General features: G+C 36.4%; 1 protein-coding gene across 2 annotated transcripts in view; it reads left to right on the forward strand.

Annotated features, from left to right (window-relative positions):
* Nucleotides 1–10: 10 nt before the first annotated feature.
* SLC25A16 (solute carrier family 25 (mitochondrial carrier), member 16) overlaps nt 11–18950 on the forward strand; it is a 22094-nt gene continuing 3154 nt past the window's right edge. Inside the window, exons 1-9 of one of the 2 annotated variants that reach the window (XR_775176.1) lie at nt 11–113; nt 1023–1115; nt 3369–3502; nt 5152–5215; nt 11089–11210; nt 11747–11813; nt 12621–12783; nt 13684–13752; nt 15511–15726. Coding sequence is in view for 1 of the 2 variants with exons in the window: in XM_010579963.1 (XP_010578265.1) it covers nt 20–113; nt 1023–1115; nt 3369–3502; nt 5152–5215; nt 11089–11210; nt 11747–11813; nt 12621–12783; nt 13684–13752; nt 15511–15667 (963 nt within the window). In the remaining variant the exon portion in view is untranslated. Of the gene's footprint in view, nt 114–1022; nt 1116–3368; nt 3503–5151; nt 5216–11088; nt 11211–11746; nt 11814–12620; nt 12784–13683; nt 13753–15510; nt 16995–18950 lie in introns of those variants that run through there. The other variant, XM_010579963.1, reaches the window with a different exon arrangement.

Genomic DNA, 18950 nt, shown 5'->3' on the forward strand with positions numbered 1-18950 from the left:
CCGCGCCCAGCCCTGCCCTATGGCTTCCCCGGCGGCGGCGGGGCCCGGCGCCGCGCTGCCCCCGGGCGCGGCCCGGCGCGATTTCTACTGGCTGCGTTCCTTCATCGCCGGAGGTGGGTGCTCTCTTGCGGGCCTGCCGCGGGAGGGGAGCAGGGGAGCCGGGCCGGGGGCGGCGCGGCGCGGCGGAGGTCGCTTCCGTGTCAGTGGCCCCGGTGCAGCTGCTGTCCGGAGGGTCGTCCCCTGGGGAGGCGGGGGGCCCCCTTTTTCCCCCAACGTGCTAACGCAGGTGACTCGGTACAGGCGCGCGTGTGAGGAGCAGCGAAGAGCCCCGGGTAGTCGCTGGTTAAGGAGCCCAAACCCTCGCTGGGGCGCTCGGGGAAGGCGGGTTATCCGTGTCCCGAGACTGTCGCGACGGCTGTTGTCCAGATTGAGGTGGCGTGAAGCGGGGACGACACGGGACGGCAGCCTAGCGAACACAACCCCACGTTATTAACCTCTTGGAGAAAAAAGCCCGGTTATTCTTGCCGTAGGGTGTTGTCCCAGCTGCCTGCTTTGCAAGGGGGTAGGAAGATGTTCTGTTCAAAAATGTAAAAGTTTTCGCGTCCCGCCGCACTCGCCGTAGGATCCCGCTCCCCGAAGTAGCGCGGGGTGCGGTGCAGCCGGCTCCTCCGGGGCGAGCGGCGAGGGCTGTTTTCCGCAGAAGGGAGGGAGGAAGCGGGGCGGAGAACTCGCTTCAGTAACTTTCTCGGAAGGCTTCCGCCGTGGGTTCAGCAGCTGAGAGAGAGGGTGGCCCGGGTGTTTGTAATCGGGAAAAGTAGCTTAGGCGTTTCATTAAGGCTTTAACGGTTTTGTAAGGTGCTTCCAATAGAGGCTGTTTACTCGTCGTCAGGGCTTTTTCCAGTTCCTAACCGAGTTTCTCCTCCCCTATTCCATTTACAAATGCATTAGAAAAATCCCTTCTTTATCTGCCGACCTAAAGAACTTTGGCATCCCGTCACTTTTCTGTTTCCCCTCTTGGAAAGGTGTTGCAGGATGTTGTGCCAAAACAACTACTGCACCGCTGGATCGAGTAAAGATTTTGCTGCAAGCTCATAACCACCATTACAAACATCTAGGTAAGATGGCTGCTGTGTGTCTAATTTTTGGTTTTAAATGCAATGTGTATGGTTTGGGTATGTTGATATACTCAGCCACGTGGCTGATTAAAAAAAAAGGCGCTAATGAGACAGAAGGTCAGATCTGTCTGGTCAGTCTCTGTGCCGTGTTTTGTTAGCGTTTAAAAAGAAAAACAAAGCCCTGCGCGAGTAAGTTGTGGTAGTGGTTGATGTGTTAGAGACTGAGATGTCAGAATAATCCTCAATAAGGCGTATAAGAGCTAGGCTTGATCTTCCCCTTACGGAAGCCAGCAGGAGATTGGTAAAATTCTTATTTTGTGTAAAAACTGTCACCGCTGGTAACTGCTGCAGTCTGCTACAGTGATTGCCAGTTCCCAGAGGCTGTGGGAATCGGTGCTTTTCAGAACTTGGTAGCCCTCACGGGGGCTGCTGATTACAAGACAGTGACCGACAAATCCCGCAAGACTCACGTGCGCTTACGCTCGCAGACAGCAGCGCGGTTGACATGAATTGAAGGTAGAAGTGGATTTGTGCTTGCCATAAGGTGCAGGTGATCTGTATTCCGGCATCTGTGTTGCATCATGGTGAGAGAATAAACTCTCAGTTGTCAGCATGTTCAGAACTGTTCTCTGTGAGGCTGTAACAGTGCCCTCTTGTGCATAGTATTTGAGGTTTTTTATGTCATATGTTCTTGAAATATGTCATAACTTATGTTCCAAAATTTAAGTGTGTTACAATTGTCAAGAAAAAAAAATTGAGTTGGTTAATTTTACATTTAATAAAAGTTTGGAATTTTTAACTTAGGCACTAAAGATCATTTTTTTTAAAGGCTGGAAAAATAAATCTTGAACCAAAATTCAATGGCTGTATATTCACTTCACTGTACCAAAAAGGCAAGCACATGTAATGTGGTATTTTGCTAACACAGTCATATAAGTGTGCACTCAAATCTGTAGTCTAAGAATTGAAGGCTGAAATAACTGGTTTGACTGATATTTTAAATCCTTATTTTCTGTTTGCTTTGTACTGTGCCATAATTGGCAAGTAAAATCTTATATTCTTCCCTATTTAGGGTGTTAGATATGATGTGCTTATTCGAAATGTGTCTGACTTGAATGCATGTCCTTGTTACATGTAGGCAAAAAAGAAAATTACATGGATGAGATACCTGTAAGTGCAGGGAAGCAGTGGATTAGTTCTTCGAAGTCCTCACTAAGTGTTTTTACTGCCCTTGCTCTGTGGAGATCATGCCACATGGATTTTGGAGCATGTGTTTTAAGAAATAAGAACAGTAACTACTCATTGCAGGGTAGAGAAAAATTCTAATCATGGCATAAGTATTTTCAGAGGCATGTAATAAGCATGACATCTTAAAAATACATTTAATGTTGTATTCTTAGAACTACAGAAACTAATTAATATTTGTTTTATTTAAACTTCAAATGAAAGTTTGTCAACTACTCTTTTTTTCTGCCTGAAAGTAAGATAAATGTGTAAGCCTTTTTCATGTTCAGCTCTTATATTATTAACTAGTCGCATATGAATGAAAACTGTTTAACTGTTGCAGTTTATTCCTTTACAACAACAAAACAAGTCAATTTCGTAGCAATTGTGCGTAACTAATAATATGTTTATAATAAAACTGTAGGTTTTGCCCAAACTTTGTGTGATCTTGCATTGTTTCCCACCTATTAAAAGGGAATAGGATTGCTTCTTGTTGCAACAACTCTGGGACAAGAAGTGTGAGATGTTTAAGTTGTAAGTAATGAGAGTCTTAAACTTGTTTACTTAATTTCCTCAGTGATGGCATTTAACCCGTAATTTAGCATGTAGCAATATTAGATTGTTTTCCCATGGTTTAAAAGTATTTATTTATTTATTTTGAATTGACTGAATTGCAAGTCAACCAGTTTCCATCCTTCTGTTGCTAGTATTAGCTTCTGTGGGTGGATAGTATCATTGGCAACAGGATTGCTTGCAGTCCAGGCAAGTCATGGGGCCTGAATGCATGAATTCAGAAAGAGGTCCACTGAGTGTGGGAGGTGAGAAAGCTGATAAAACTATACCTTAAACCTCCTCCTTCTGGAAATGTTTGGGCATTGAAAGGGGATTTTCCACTCTCCATAGTTATATGAGCAGCATGATCCGGCCTTAGTTCTATGCATACTTTCTTACTGTCAGTAATATTTGCTTGATTCCCCCCCCCCTCCCTCCAGTGTAATTGTTAAATACCTCTTTTTGTATTGCTGGCAGGAGTGTTTTCTACATTGTGTGCTGTCCCCAAAAAGGAAGGTTACCTTGGGCTGTATAAAGGAAATGGGGCAATGATGATTAGAATCTTTCCATATGGCGCAATTCAGTTTATGGCATTTGACCAATATAAAAAGGTAGTTGAATTTATTTTGTTTTCCTTTTCTTTTTTTCTGCCTACAAAGCATACAGATTCTTTAAGTGATCGAAACTAACACTGAAACTTTTGTATCTTCTTAATTAGCTGCATGTCTTTTGGGTAAAGGCAACAGTGCAACTTTTAGCAGTGTTGCTTAAGGAAAAAATTCCCACTGATTTTTGTACCTTTGTATTGTTGAGAATAATAGGTTTTTTTTTAATGAAAGAAGAAGGTAATCTAAAGTCTGCTGCTATTTGTATTGCTATAAGCTAGCCCTTTGTGAATAATATAGGAACAAAATGTAAAATGGAGATTCTTTATTTATATTGTGTTGGGATTCTTAGTACTTGATGGGTGGAATAACTTAAACTTGAAAGTCTGTCTGGATATGACTGTTATATTTGACCTGATGAACGGCTATGTCAGGCTCTAGATAAAAATGATCTGGAAGAAAAAATGCTCATTTCAGGGTCCCGCAAGGTTTTCAAATTCCTTTCTGCTCTCATGGATTTACTCTTTCATAATAAATACATAATAAATCCCTGCAACATCTTTTGGGGGTCAGGTGTTAGCATGAACATGTTTTTGAACATTGCTTATATGTGGTGAAAGATACCATTTTACTGTTAGCAATGAGGAATTCTGTGTTTGAAAGGTCAGATTTAGTACCCAGTGAAGTAAATTGCATGATCTTTACTGAAGACAGTGAGATTGAAATTGTGATTGCCTTCCCTAAAGAGCAAATTTCAGAAGGCTAATACAAAGAAATAGCTGTAATGAGTTTCATATGTTCTTTTTTGTGTGGTGTAATCATAAATGCTGTTGATCTATGCTTGTTTTATGTTGTGTTGAATAAAAGACTGCATGCCATGCTTTATAATGAAATGATTTATGAATCTGCAAATTTCAAGAAACTGTTTAGCATCGTAGCAGTTTCTTTTATGTATTAATTGACAACAAACATTCAAGATGTTTTGCAGGAATGTGTAAAAGGAAAAAAATCTTAAAGAAGGAAGATATGAAATTATAATATTTCTGGCAGAAACTGCTTCTTAAATAGTCTCAGTTATTTGATAGAAGCCTGGAAACTAATTTTTAACTTCCTTCCAGGATGTAACGTAACTTAAGAAGTTCTTGCTCTCAAATGCTTGTCTGATTTCTCTCTTTTTTTTTTTTAATCCAGTTAAAGTCTTAAAAATATCTTTATAGGAGTACATTTCACGTGCTGTGCATGGAAGAAAAATTTACTCTTCTCAAATGTGTAATTTTTCAACTTTGCTCAGTGTCCTTTGCTCCCTATCATGCAACAAGGATAGTATTCCATTTGCCTTGTTTGACACACATTAAAGATAACTAAATAAACAATTAATCTAGTTTCTGAAGTAAACACTACAAATACTTTCAATTAATCGTTCTGCCTTGTTAGTAGAATTTTAGCACTTTCATGTTTTTAATAAGAAATTGGTAACAGCAGCAATGTTCAGAAAATTCTTTTAACAGTAATTAAGTGCTCTGGTTTGAATTTGTAGTGTTGTAAACTTCTTGGAAACAGCTACAGAGTTTGCATTAATGTGCTAATAAACTGTGTGATGTACTTCCCTGTATTTTTCTGATATACGATTATCGTAAATGTTCTGTATTTTGTAGGTAATAAAGAAGCAACTTGGGATTTCAGGGCACGTGCATCGATTAATGGCTGGATCCATGGCAGGTATGGTTTTGTACTTGGATTTCAGACATTCCTTTTGCTGAAAAGTTAATATTTGTTTAGAGAATGATTTGATGTGTTTTCAGGTCAAACTGTTCCAAATTTGTATTAAGCAAAAATACTAGTAAATGGTTAATGTAACATAGTTGCCTAATTGAAAACTGCTTGTCTAACAGTGTTCTTTAAAATACCTTTCTTCAAGCATTGAATTCTGTGCTATGTTGTAAAGCGCACTTTTTATAGTGTTTATTACGGCTTTTAAAAAATGAAAAATCCAGTGTCATCAGATGAAGTATAAAGATGCAGGGTTTTGTAGAATTGGCTCATCAGCCTGCCTGCCATTGCCACTAGGTTGAATATAAGCCCATAGAAATAGAGAGAACTGCAGCTCCTTAAATGGGTGAATTCTTTGGATTTGCCAGGAATGTCTATACTTTTCAACATCCAATGCAGGATTGTCACAATGATACTCTTTAGATCATATGTGTGAATGTTAAAAACCAACATTTATCAGTTAGTGCAATAGCAGTAGAAAAGCCCATTTGTAAACTGCCAGTATATAGTATGATTATACATTTCTATTTTCCTCTTGTTAGTCATTCAGCCAAAAGTAGCCAAGAAAAAACAGGGAAAGGTAAGTAATAGTGGACTGATTTTTAATTGAGGTGGTTCTTCATGTGCTTTTACTTTGTAAAACAGGCTTAATACTGTATAGTGACAGTCCTTAAATAGTTATGACATGAGTATTAATATTTAGCTTCTTTTGGAATAAAAATACTGTGGTTTTTTAATACTGCCTTTAGTTAAACTAGGAAGACCTTCTGAAAGTATTTTGGCTTTGCGTGCCATCAGAGGAAAAGGAAAGAGAATGAAATGAAACAATTCAAAGATCCTGAAAACTGGCAAAACCCATTTGGCAAGATATGTTCCAGAACTTGGCTGACTTTCTATCTGAAAGAAGTGGAAAAAAATACATAGTTTTTTTTTTTTTTCTTTCTCCACACACTCCCCTCCCCTGGCTTTAACTGTACTAAAGAACACTTTTTTTCTTTTCCCCACCAGAAGCTTATTATTAGCTTTTTTGCAGGAGCCTTGTCAGAGACCTGGAACCTGACTTGTGAGGCACTGTGAAAACACTGAATAATCAGCTTAACTCTGTCAGTGTTGAACATGCTGGAATTCTTTGTTCAGATAAATTAACAGCATCTGGCATTGTTTTAAGCACCTTACTGGTTAAATCTGTTTTGTGCGGTTAGAGTAATAGAAATAAAATTAATATACAGTACTGTCTGGAAACCATGATCAAATGAAAAGCTTTGTGTGGTGCATTTCAGTACAATATACTCAATAGTCTGGTATTGAGAACCCCAGAACTGAGTAGATAAGCTAGACTTCGGTGTGCAGTGAAATGAATACAGCAGTCAGGTATAGAAATAGTATCACATGTGAGTGTCTTACTATTTGTTTACTAGGTGGCATTAACTGCTTTTTGGGATATTAATTAGATAAATAAGAGGGGAGGGTTTATATTGAGTATGCCAAGAAGATGTAGAGAAGGAAGGGGGCACAAAGAAGAGCATAGTGTTTGAAATCTGATACAGAAGTTCTCTAGGTTTGCAAACAAAATAAGACTTTTAAAAGCAATTGGTAATATTACTTGCTTTAACTCCTGTGGCTTAGTTTCTTGTTGGCTCCAGTAAGGGATATTATTCTGTTTCTTCTGAGTTTAAATGACTAAAGGAGATGGTGTGCTACATGAACCCCAACGGTGGTGGAGAGGGGTCTTCACAGTTTCCTGGAACCCAATATTACGCAGTTGAAAATGGATAACCCTTGTTTCCCTTTCCTTTTTTTCCCCCTCTACACCATCTAGCCACACAGCTGTCTGCTTTCACTTCTATGTACGCTACTGATAGTTAAATGTTGCTTATGTCAGTGTTTCCAACATTACTAGCAGTCAACAGACCTGAGTCAGCTTCAAAGTGGTGGGAAACATTTGAGTATCTTCTGTAACTGATAAACAGGATCAAAAGCATATCCACAGGGAAAAACAAGGCAATGGGGATGGGGGTAGTGGAGTGAGAGAAAAGAAAAACCTATTGTAATGCATACATTTAAGGAGGCCAAGCTAAAGTTACTGGGGAAACTTTAACTCTGAATTTCCTGAGTCTTGTGTGATTCAAATTTCAGCTGTAACACCTCATTAACAGATAAATGGTGTATGACTTCTTTTAAGGAAAAACAGAGCTGGGTCTAAGATAGAGAAATCATAGAGGTTAGTGGGGTTTAGGAAACAAAATGATCAAATAACACCTGTATCACAGGATGATTTTGCAAATCTAAATCTTATTTTAGTTTTGTAGTTGAAAAATCTGAATTAAAGCACAGAAATGTGTATTTCCTCCCCTGCACTTGATTAACTTAAAAATAAAAACCCCCAAAAGACTAGATGTTATCTAGAATAAACTCAAGTTCCATGAAACTAATACAGAAAGCATATTTTTGTTTTTATCTTTTTACTTCTAGTAAAAGTGATTGGAGAATAGTACTGATCTCGGATGATACTGCCTGTCTCAATTTTAAATAGTATGTAATTATTAGTTACATATTTGAGTCAACATTTTAAAAGAATCTGTGCTCTTTATTTCTTCAGGTGCAAGTCAGAAAGAAACAATTATATATTGGAGGTCTAGAAATATTAGGACTTGTAAATTAGGCAGTTCCTTAACCTGTCCGATAAATGCTCTTTGTCATGAGCTATTTCTCTGTATGTATAGTTCCTGAAGCTTTGTTTTGTTCAGAAGATTCCTCCTTGATGAATTAATCTTTATACTACTTAAGGGGCATATCTTCTGCAGTTCAAGGCTGTGACTTGTGCTTATCACTTTTTGAACTGTATACCTCTGAATCACCTGGTAGTACTTAAATTGATCTATTGATAAACTACAAAGAGCATGATACAGAAATCATAAAAACTTGCGTATCAGATATGTTTGCAGTACCTAATCTTTGTAAATGTATTTCACTTTTTTTTTCTTGCTCCAGATAGTTTTTTATTTTTATTTTCAAAGAAAGAAAATTACTAAGAATGGAGGAATAATAGGGAAATTGGGAGACAGAGATAAATCCCTATACAGCTAATCTCATTGTTAACTCCCAAAGCCTGGGAAACAAATCAAGGACAGTCTAATTCCTCTTGTGCTTCATTGGCACTAAGTCTCTGTAAAGGTCTGTGTAACTCAGTATCTTGTCCCCAAGAGTGGTCAAAGGTGCTTGAGGACAATTATGGTAAGTGAAGAATGGTCTTTCCCCGACTTCCTTGACTTCTGAGTCAGCATTTGCAATGAAAAAGTCTGCTGTTTTTGAAGAAGTGGTTCCTTAAAGGAGGGAGGAGCTACATTGCCCTATTATGATTATTTCAGATCAGACACTGGGAATTGCAGTAAGTATCTCTTAACTGTTGAGATACTTCCTAATTCTGTTCTGTTTAACCAACTGTGGGAGAGATTTTTGGCTCAGCTCTCATTATTTGGGATGGACTTTGCTTCCTCAAGACAGGGAATTGGCCTTAATATGCTGTGGTCTGACTTCTGATAACACGTAATTTAGGGAGTAGAGATGAGATTAGTAATTTTATAGACTCAGCACAATGACTTTGTGTCCCAAAGCTGGCTGCCATTTCTCCCAGAAAGAATAGTGTCTCTCCTGAGCCCCAAAGGAAATCTTGATCCCTTGTATGTACCTTTTGCTTATAGGAACAGTAAGCAGTAACATGCCTCTCCCAGTTGTTTCAAGAAAGACTATTTTGTGGCTGATGTTAGAAATCCCATTTTTTTCAGAATTCATGGCTACTTTTAAGAAAAAGTAAAAAAAAAAATTACCCTATTTAAATCCTTACTACATATGGTTTCTTTCAGTTCCATCTGTTTTTGTTTTTGTTTTTTTTTTTCAATTGTACTATTTTGGGACTGTGTTCACTAGGTAGTGCATTCACCAAGCTCTTTGTTGGTCTGTTTGCTGGTCTTTGTTCAGAGAATATTCCTGGATACATATCGGAGCATGATTGGAAAGAGAAGGGGGATAAAGTTGTCCGGTTTCTGAAGTGGGATGACTTTCCTGTGAACTCAAGCTCTGTAAAAGCTTTTTTCTCTTTGTTTTATTTTTTTTAAACTGCTTGAATTCATCCATTTTAGAATATTTCTGGACATCTCAGGCAATCCATTAGGAAAAGGCTGTAGTCTTAAGGGATTGCATTTAATAATGTAGGTCAGTGGAAACAGTCCTAAAGTTGCTTTGGTGTTTTGCAGCTTCCAACTTTTGAACCCTATGGGTGAGACAACACCAGAAATAGACAGCAGATGTCTGCTTTTTGTTCAGAGGAATCGTCCAAAATCTCTGAAAGACATGTTTTTGTCTTCTAAAATACATTACTGGTAGGATATTCCAGAAGGCCACAAACTTTACTCTCAGTTGACAGTTGACCAGTGTCAGCTTTTTTGATAGCTCACTTATGGCGTTCATTTTTTTTTTTCCTCCCCATCTAATCCGGATATCTTCTGTCAGATCATTCAGCTTACTCAAGTTGCTTTTTTTTCCTCTCTAGACATAAAAGTTATGAAGAGTTTGTTTGCTGGAGTTGTGTTGTGTTTGGGTTTTGTTGTTGTGGGGTTGTTTTTTTTTTTTGGTTTTGTTCTGTTTTCTTTTTCCCTCCCTCTTGTGGTTTTCTCTTGACCTTATGGAAAGGAGGGGAAATGCTACACCTACAAAAAGAGATATCATTAAAAGACTATTAAAACTTAAGAGGAAGTGGCAATTTCCTGCCAGCATAAAAAGTGTGCTTATCTTCTGTAGGACCAATTTTTAAAGGTGATGTTTAGCTAAATCAGAGCGGCTACTAGAAAACAATATCAGTCACGAAGGTTTTTGTTTTCTTTTTCTCCTTTTCCCAGTTTGTTTTTGTTTTTTTTTTTTAGTGGTGGTGGTATACTACCAGAAAATGACCTCTGTTCTTAGTAAACATTTTTATCTATTCCCTCCAAATCATTTGTCAGCATATGAGTGGTTTACCTCAAAAACTAGCAGTAGGAAAGAATTCATTATTCAGGGAACAGTTAGAGGAGTTGTTCTCTGTACTGGAGTTCTGTTTCCAAAATTACAAGTTGGTCAGCATCTAATCAAGTTTTGAAGCAGTTCATAACTGGATGAATCCTAAGATTTGATTTTTTTGGCATCTTAAGTCTAGAAATAGCTTTTTTGGTCAGAGTTTTAAAACAGAAGTGCTGGTATAACACGAACTATTAAAATGCAGTAATGCAACGCAGTTAAGTACTCTTCATTGGTATGATCCTGACTTTATTTTAAATGTCATTAGAATATATTTAGTATTTTCAGATGCAGTAGATAGATACATGTATCTATATCCAGTAATTGCATCAAATTCTGACACACTGTTTTTGAAATTAAACATGTACATTTGGTGGATTGTTTTTTATTTTTTTTTAAAGATATGGTAGGATTAGGTTTCATCATTGCAATCCAGTAAAGCTGATGTGCTTGACTAGCCTGATGCTAATGAGCCATGGACTTAAATGAGATTGCTCATATGAATACAGTTAGGTCCATAAACCTTTGGAAAATCAAGGCCTAGGTGTGCAGCTTCAGTGAACACCAAGTATAAACATAAATGGTGTGTTGCTGAAGTTAGTGTTCCTGTTTGCTGATTACAAGTGACTTCAAGTGTTTCTTTAACAAAATAATTTGTATATGCTATTATACTCACTGCCACAAAAGGAAATTCTAATTTTCAAAATAATCCTAGAATCAGATAAGGTGTAGGTGAGTTTTGTTTGCTTGTTTTGTTTTTGTTTTTAATAAAGGTATTACAGCAGTGATTTGTACTTACCCTCTTGATATGGTTAGAGTTCGTCTGGCGTTCCAAGTAAAAGGGGAACACAAGTACATGGGAATTATCCATGCATTCAAGATGATTTACACAAAGGTATTTTTTCTTTTAATCTTCAGTCCTGTCAAAGCAAAATATGCTCTTTAAAGAATGTTGCACTGCGTTGAAAATAGTGGCTTGGTGGAAAATAACATGACTTCATTGTGTGCACATTGGCTTTTTTTAATGTAAAAAAAATATCTGGATGCTTTCTTCTACTTAGGGTGCTAAGATATAGCTAAGACTCATTTAAGTGGGAGGTCAAAAACAGCAGAGAGAAGTCGCTTTTCAAGAACAAGTAGTAATGATGTAAAAAAAATTGGGGAGGAGGGATATGTATAATGTAGAAATGTCTCCTAGAATATGGTGGTGGATGTAGATTTTTCTCCTTTTCACTTCTTTATCTCCTATGGAGCCAGGCAGTTGTCCCCTCAATTATTCAGGCACAAGAAATGGAACTTGATGTTAGCTCCTTGGTGCTAGATGATGCTAGTCAGATTGCTGTCATGTGAATCTGTATGAACAGTTGTATAACTTGTTAAGACATTTGTTGTATTTCTTGCCACAAATGTACTTGTGTTTTTCTTTCAAAGGAAGGTGGTTTTAGTGGGTTCTACAGAGGGCTGATGCCAACTGTTGTAGGAATGGCGCCATATGCGGGTAAGTTAAAAACAGAACGTGGCGGTCCTTCAGCAGTTATGTGCGCTACTGAATTTACATAGTATATTTGCACACCCTAGTTAATTAGCTTCTGTTAAAATCAAGGATTCTGTTTTTTACTGACTGGAGAGGGGAAGCCTGTAGAAGCATTTGCAACTCTTCAATCTTAATCTAGAATTAATCAGTGTGTGTTAAAGCATACTCAACAGGCAAAGTCTAGCTTTTCTGAAACTTGGAGTTGAGAGGGAGAGAGGTAAAGTAGTGGCTCTTTCTCTTCTGCTTCCCAGTTTTCCCACAAGAAAGCATGTATGAGATTTCTCTCAAACAGGTAGATCCATGAAAGAGCAGAGCACTCCAGAGATGGAGACTTAGAGCCTCTGTATTGGCTCCATCTCCTGGTCACTTTTATGTACATACTTGCACAAGCTAAAGCAGTGGGTGATGTGGGATGGAGGAACATCAGAACTGCCCGGCTAAACTACACTAATGTTTAAAAGATGAGAGCCATTTCTTCAGTTAAAAAGATCTCAGGAAGTACTCTTAATAGCAAGCCAGTAATTTAAACCCCACAGTCTAGCTTATTTAAAGCATTCTTTTAATGTTAATTATAAACACTAATTCATTTGGACAGAAGTTACTGTAGAAGTTCAAAATATTATTTGTCTATTTCTTTCTGCTTAAGAAAAACTTCTAAAAGATTTGGAAAATAGTTTCATTTTGTAATTGCAGCTTTTTGTTTATGATGATGATGCATCAACAAATAGTTTGCTTTTTTATGAAAGTACATAAAATTAAATTTCCTTTTAGGTTTTTCATTTTTTACCTTTGGTACCTTAAAGAGCATTGGACTTGCTCAAGCACCTAACTTGCTTGGACGGCCTTCATTAGATAATCCCGATGTCTTAGTTTTGAAAACACATGTAAATCTGCTGTGTGGTGGCATAGCTGGAGCAATAGCTCAGACGATATCGTAAGTTTGGGTATTGTGTTTTTTTTTTTGTTTTTTTTTTTTTTTTTCTCTATAGCTGTTCATTCTAAAGAAACTTTTATCTGAGAATATGATTTTATGTAAGTCTAGTTATTAGTAAGGTTTTAAAATCGGGTTAATCAGACACTGGAATTCAGTTATTCCCTATTGTTTCATTTACTAAATATCTATTTAATCTTCAGGGTCTTTAAAGATATATGCATTGAGTTAATTAAACAAATTCAGACAAATCTCCTAAAATCAGTTGGAATCTTGTTTCGTAAGCTATGAAATTTTGACCATGAACATAATTTGCAGAATTTTATTATTCCAATTTATTTTCAAAACAATGTAACCTGTGAAGCCATAGAATTACAAAAAAACAACACTCCCCCTCCAAGTCTTAGATATTGTATTTGGCGTTGATTTTTTTATTATTTTGCCTGCTTTCTCATTCTCATGCTGCCCTTGTCATATTTTATGTTGTCCATAAAATAAAATAATTTAATGGACTTATATGGCATCAATTTTTCACTAAATCACTGCATTACAAATGTCATTTTCTATTAATCCTTAAACTGTTAATTTTATTTTTGATTTAGGTGTCTTCTCCCTCCAGCGTTTTACAGACTGTTTTATACTCTCATCTGATCTTCATGTGTCTTCCTTACTCGTGCCAAATGGAATATATTAAGAGATCTGATTTGCTGGTTTTGGTTGTATAGGGGAAGTCTCCCTTTCTGGAGAACTTTCAGCTGTGTTGAGAATCTGAGCCGGATTCCTGACTCACTGAAAAGGGAGCTTGGAGGTTGCACATGGACATCTTTGTATTCTTTTTTTAAACAATATTCATATAGTCATCACACATCTGGTTGAACTGCTGTTCAAATATCTCCTCTGTAGATATCCCCTTGATGTAACTCGTAGGCGAATGCAGTTAGGAGCGGTTCTCCCAGACTCTGAAAAGTGCCTGTAAGTATTTTCTTTTCATTTGTAGTGACTGAATTCTTAGATGTCTGAGCAAAGTTAAATTCTTAGTCTTAAAGTTTTAAAAAAAACCAGAACACCCCACCACCAAACTATTATGTTGTTGATTTCTTCATTCTTTTAATGAGTAAGTTTCCACACAGACAAAACCTGCCATTACACTCTGGCGTTAAAAAAACATAACTGAAATCACAATGGCACTTTTGTTAGTAATACTGTGTTTGTATTAGTAACATATTTTTTTGTATTTTAACTCAACTTGCCATGTATTTCTTTAATATCAGCAGGATCCTTAAGAGACAGACTGCATGCTTCTACTGAAATGAGATGTTTCAAAGTGTTTTTTAATGGTGCAGAATCTCTTCCATAAGATGATTTTGCATAATACTGTTTTATTTGACCTTTCTTGCATTTACGGTAATGTCGCACACCCCACATGTAGTTGGGGTTCCTCCAGTAGAAATGGAAGTACCATAATATCCTTAAAATCATAGTATTAAATCAGCTCTCATCTTAAAAAACTTCCTGAATTTCAAATTGTCTGAACCAAATTCAATTCCAGGACAGTTTTATCTTGGCTACTTTCAATCTTGTGGAATTGTATATGTTTGAATCCAGTGATTTAGTGTGAACCTCCTGCGTGGTGAATTGGATCTTACTAACAGCAGTCTGTCTTAGTGACCTTTCATAAACAACATAGATGTTGCTTACTGTGAAAGTTGCTGTTCTGTTTTCCTTAGCAGCCTTAATGTTTTTTTTTTGCTTGGCTATTTTCTGCTCCAGATACTTTTAAAATAAAAATGTGTTGATTGTTCTTGGGGTTTTATATTCTACATTTGTGAGAACTACTTCTACAGACATTAGGCTTCCCAATTTAAAAATATTATTGTGACCATGTTTGGAGAGAGCTGTGCCTTGAAGGAGAGTCGACATATATGTCTTTAGAGGATGAGAGGATAAAAGCTCTGAAGCACATGGAAGATGTTCTTAAAGAGCAGTGTCTTTAATAGTGTGGAAATACTGAGCACCTTACAGATATTTACATTGTTTTGCATTTAACATCCATTTGCTCAGTTTCATTATAAGTATGTGAAGAAAATCATTCTCCTTGCCTATACACTGCAAATTCTGCTTTTAATAAGGTCAAATATTATATACTTAACAAATTTTAGCATTTCTCTAATAGAGAAAATACTAGGTCTTTGTCATGGTGGAGGAAGCTATACTCATGCAAGATGTCAAATACAGAGCTAAACATAAATTTTATATGCGGAGCTTTAGAAGGACGGGTAGTATGATCGAGTGCTTAAAGAAAGAGAATGGGATACAAGCCTAAATACTGATCTTTAATGCAAAAAGTGTGTGCTAAGTTGGGCAAATTATGTTTCTGTTACTCTGTATTACATTTGTAAGAAGAATTGATGCTTCTCAACTCCTTCCTGCCAGAATGGCTATGCATATTCTCTTGCCTTTCTGGTGTAAAATGTCTTAATATGTCTTTTAGGGCAGGTGTTTTCAGACTGAAACTTTTTTAGATGGGATTGGATTGCACTGTCTTCTTCCCAATTCCCAGCCATTGTGCCCAAATTTCTTGCAGAAACTCAGACTGTCTTCTGAGTCCTAAAAAGACTATAAAGCTTTGTTATATGGACCAAGTAAAGCAAGTGTCTTGTATTTAAAGAAAGTGATTTTGACTGTTGAGTATGTGTATCCAATAATGATTTGAGTTCTTATTTTTTCCAGTACAATGGTGCAGACACTGAAATATGTATACCAACAACATGGAATACGAAGAGGATTATACCGTGGTTTATCTCTAAATTATATTCGTTGTATTCCTTCCCAGGCTGTGGCTTTTACCACATACGAACTTATGAAACAATTCTTGCACCTCAACTAATTTTTTTTTTTTAGAAGACTTTCCTGTAAAACTACACTATCAGTCCTCAAATTCTATTGGTGAGTAAATTACTTGAAGTTTAAAAAAAAGCTATCTGTTACTGTGGAACTGCTGCTGTCTGACATTTTTATTTGCCAAAACGTGGTTTATTTCCTGGAGTCAAACCAGGAGACAGATCAAAATAAACATTAGTTAGCTATAAACATTTTTTTTGCACTTGAGCTTCTAGGCTTCATTAGATTAATGTTAAGAATTACACAGTTTTAAAATTACACCCACATTTTATACGGGTTTCAAGCTGTTAGTTATTTAGCTTTATCACCATTCCAGGAGTTACACGCATGGTTATACTGCTTTTTAAGCTAGTAGTTAGACATCTGTTCTTCTTTACAAATTAAATTGAATAAACTGATTTGAACAAAATGCAATGATTTTCATATTCAAATACTTGCCAGCTCTGTAGAAGCTGAACTCATCAGACTACAGCTTAAGCATCTTTTCATTCTTTTTTTGCATAAGTTTTCTGTATGCAAGAACAATGCGTATATCTTCAGATTGGTACATATGAAAGTCTCTTCAACCACTTCAATAAAAAATGACAGGATATATTTAATATTATTAGAAATCTTGCAATTTGGAAACCAGTTTCTTGGCATACATTCTATTCTAAAAAAAGCTGTCATCTACACAAATAAAACCAGGGGGAACTTTTACAGTGAGAAGTGCTAGAAAAGATCTCCTTAAGGCAGTTAGCATGGGCCAATTCTTACAAGGCATTTCTGTACCTTTTCTGTGGAGCTGAATGTTCTCGATTCAGTTTATTGAAGGCTGAGTATTTTATGTACTTTCCAGTACTAGCTTGTGTAAAAAAGTTTGTCCCTACCTTAAAACATGGTGACAAACGACTGCATGCTGCTGCATTTACTTATTTAGGCATATGGACCATATTCAACCTCTCGCGCAAGAAAAGAAAATGAAGATTGTATTGGAGTCTGTAGATGTATATATGTACTGTTTCTAAAGTATGGTATGCAATAGGCTATTACATGTTTTCTTCCTCCTGCAATTCCTTTTGTAGAGGGAATTATTTTCCAGACTTGTTTATACATGATTTGCATTGGTACTCTTGATTTTACTCACTTGATTCAGGAAACTGTAAAGCATTTACTTTACATGATGTAAGTTATTTATTTAATGTAAATATTTTAGCAGTGTCTTTTAGAGAATTGGTAATGGTTATGTTAAGTGATGGATGATAAGATCCATTTGCTTAATTTTGACAAAGTTGACAAACTGGATTTTGAGTTATGTATTCAGTACCAACTTTTGTGGCTCTTTTTTTTTTTTCTTTTCAGTTTCTTAAAAATATGTATTTCTTCGATATTTAACAATGTAGCTATGGACAGAGAATGAGATGTATTTGAATTTATTTTATTAAAAATTTTGAACTAATGTCTTTGCGTGATTTGTATGTGTTGCAGCCAGAAAGAATGCATGTCTCTGGAATTATCTGTATGCTTGTCCTTCTACATAAATCTGCATAACATTGTCACTCTTAATTAAGAGACAACAAATAAGATTCTTCATCTGTTCTTTAGTTTCACTTAAAGGAAAACTAACCAATATCACAGTGAATTTTTATCTTCTAAGGTCCTTGCAATAGAGCTAAATCCACCTTATAAAAGAAAAAAAAAAAAGGGATGTGCCATTTTTCGTTCTTGTATTGTTTTACTGTGTGAGCAAATAAGCATCTTCTCAGGTGCCAGTTCTTTGCCGTGTTAATACTGATAAGGATGTTTAAATTTAGAGTTTTGAATCTTAATTTTACTAAAAGTGATATATTTAAGGAACTCGTAGATTTGAGCTGTGTCATGAAAATTTAAGCAGTTCTTATGCAGAATAAAGCAGAATCCAGCATATTCTCTTGAGAGGAAAACAGCAGTAAAAAGTGCCCCCTAAATAACTGAGTAGGATATTGAATGTGAAAAATAGACCTACTGGATGAAACTGTGCTGCATTTTCAGGATTAGTTTTTCAAAATAAAATTTAAAAGTGTATGAGCAATATTAAATTTGGAAGTATTTTAATACTTTTGAGCAAGGTCTATGAAAGAAAAATAGTTTTGTCCAGGGGCTAGATGGGAGGAGACTGGAGTTTCTAATTTTTTTTTTAGTAGCTATTTCTAACTCTTTCTGGAAAGCTTATTCAGGTATTTCTTATTCAGTTAGAACATAGAATTTATTTAGAATATCTGACTGCTGCAATGGAAACATGGGACTTAATTGTAAATCCTGTTTCTCCAGTGACAGCCCTATGAAAACTGGGTTTATTTTCATTTTGAACTACTGAGGAATTTATTCCCTTGTTTTTTCTTCAGTATACTTTCTTTTCAGTATTTTCAGTGTACTGAACAAGCAACATCTAATTTTAGCCAGTAAAAAGTATCAGGATTAGGCCCCAGCCAAGCTCATTCCTGTGCCTTAATCACATACTTTCCAATTTTTTTTTTGTTTACTTTTTCAGCAAATGGAAGGGGCCTGAATATCTGGTTTTGTCTTTATTTCGTAAAAATTCATATCATAATAATCTCGTAACTAATAGTTCTATCCAGTGAAGTAATTACTTTTGTGAAGAACTGGTTATGTAGCCTTGGATAATATGTTTAAACTCTGTTAGACCCACCTATTTCCAATACTCTTTGACATAGAAAAGAAGGCCTCACCTTTTTAGGACTCTTTCAGGTGAGACAGCCTCATACAGGCTTATCTGTGATATGTCTTGAAAATCTCAGTCTTGGGGGGGGTTGTTTCCAGTGATTAAATATTGTGTCTTTAAAATAAACTCCGTATTTCATCTCTACATTCTTACATTTGAAAACTTTGCCTGCTGTAACTAAGGCATTTAAGTATGACCAATATTGTATTTGCAGTCATTACACAGAAAAGTCTCATGTATTTGAACCATTTTTTTACACTGATTAATTCCAATGTCGCTTTTTATTTATTTTGTTATTAATATTTTCCAGATGTCTTTTGTTGCTCATTTAAATGAGCTGAGACCTTAAGGTGGACAAATTCTATTGACACTCTTCAAATTCTTCTCCTCCTTTCCTGAAAAAGGGGCATGCAAGGCACTTGTAATGAGTCGTCTTTTATGTTTGCAGCTCAAAACAACTATATTTGTTCAATTTAAACAGGTATACAAGGAAAGATCTCTGTATTTGGTCCTTAACTGTGTCTTTATTCTGTGCAGTTAGCGTGAGTGAGTCTGTTCAACTTAGAGA

This window comes from Haliaeetus leucocephalus, unplaced genomic scaffold (assembly GCF_000737465.1).
Source record: "Haliaeetus leucocephalus isolate CR32 unplaced genomic scaffold, Haliaeetus_leucocephalus-4.0 Scaffold687, whole genome shotgun sequence".
In the NCBI taxonomy this organism is placed as follows: Eukaryota; Metazoa; Chordata; class Aves; order Accipitriformes; family Accipitridae; genus Haliaeetus; species Haliaeetus leucocephalus.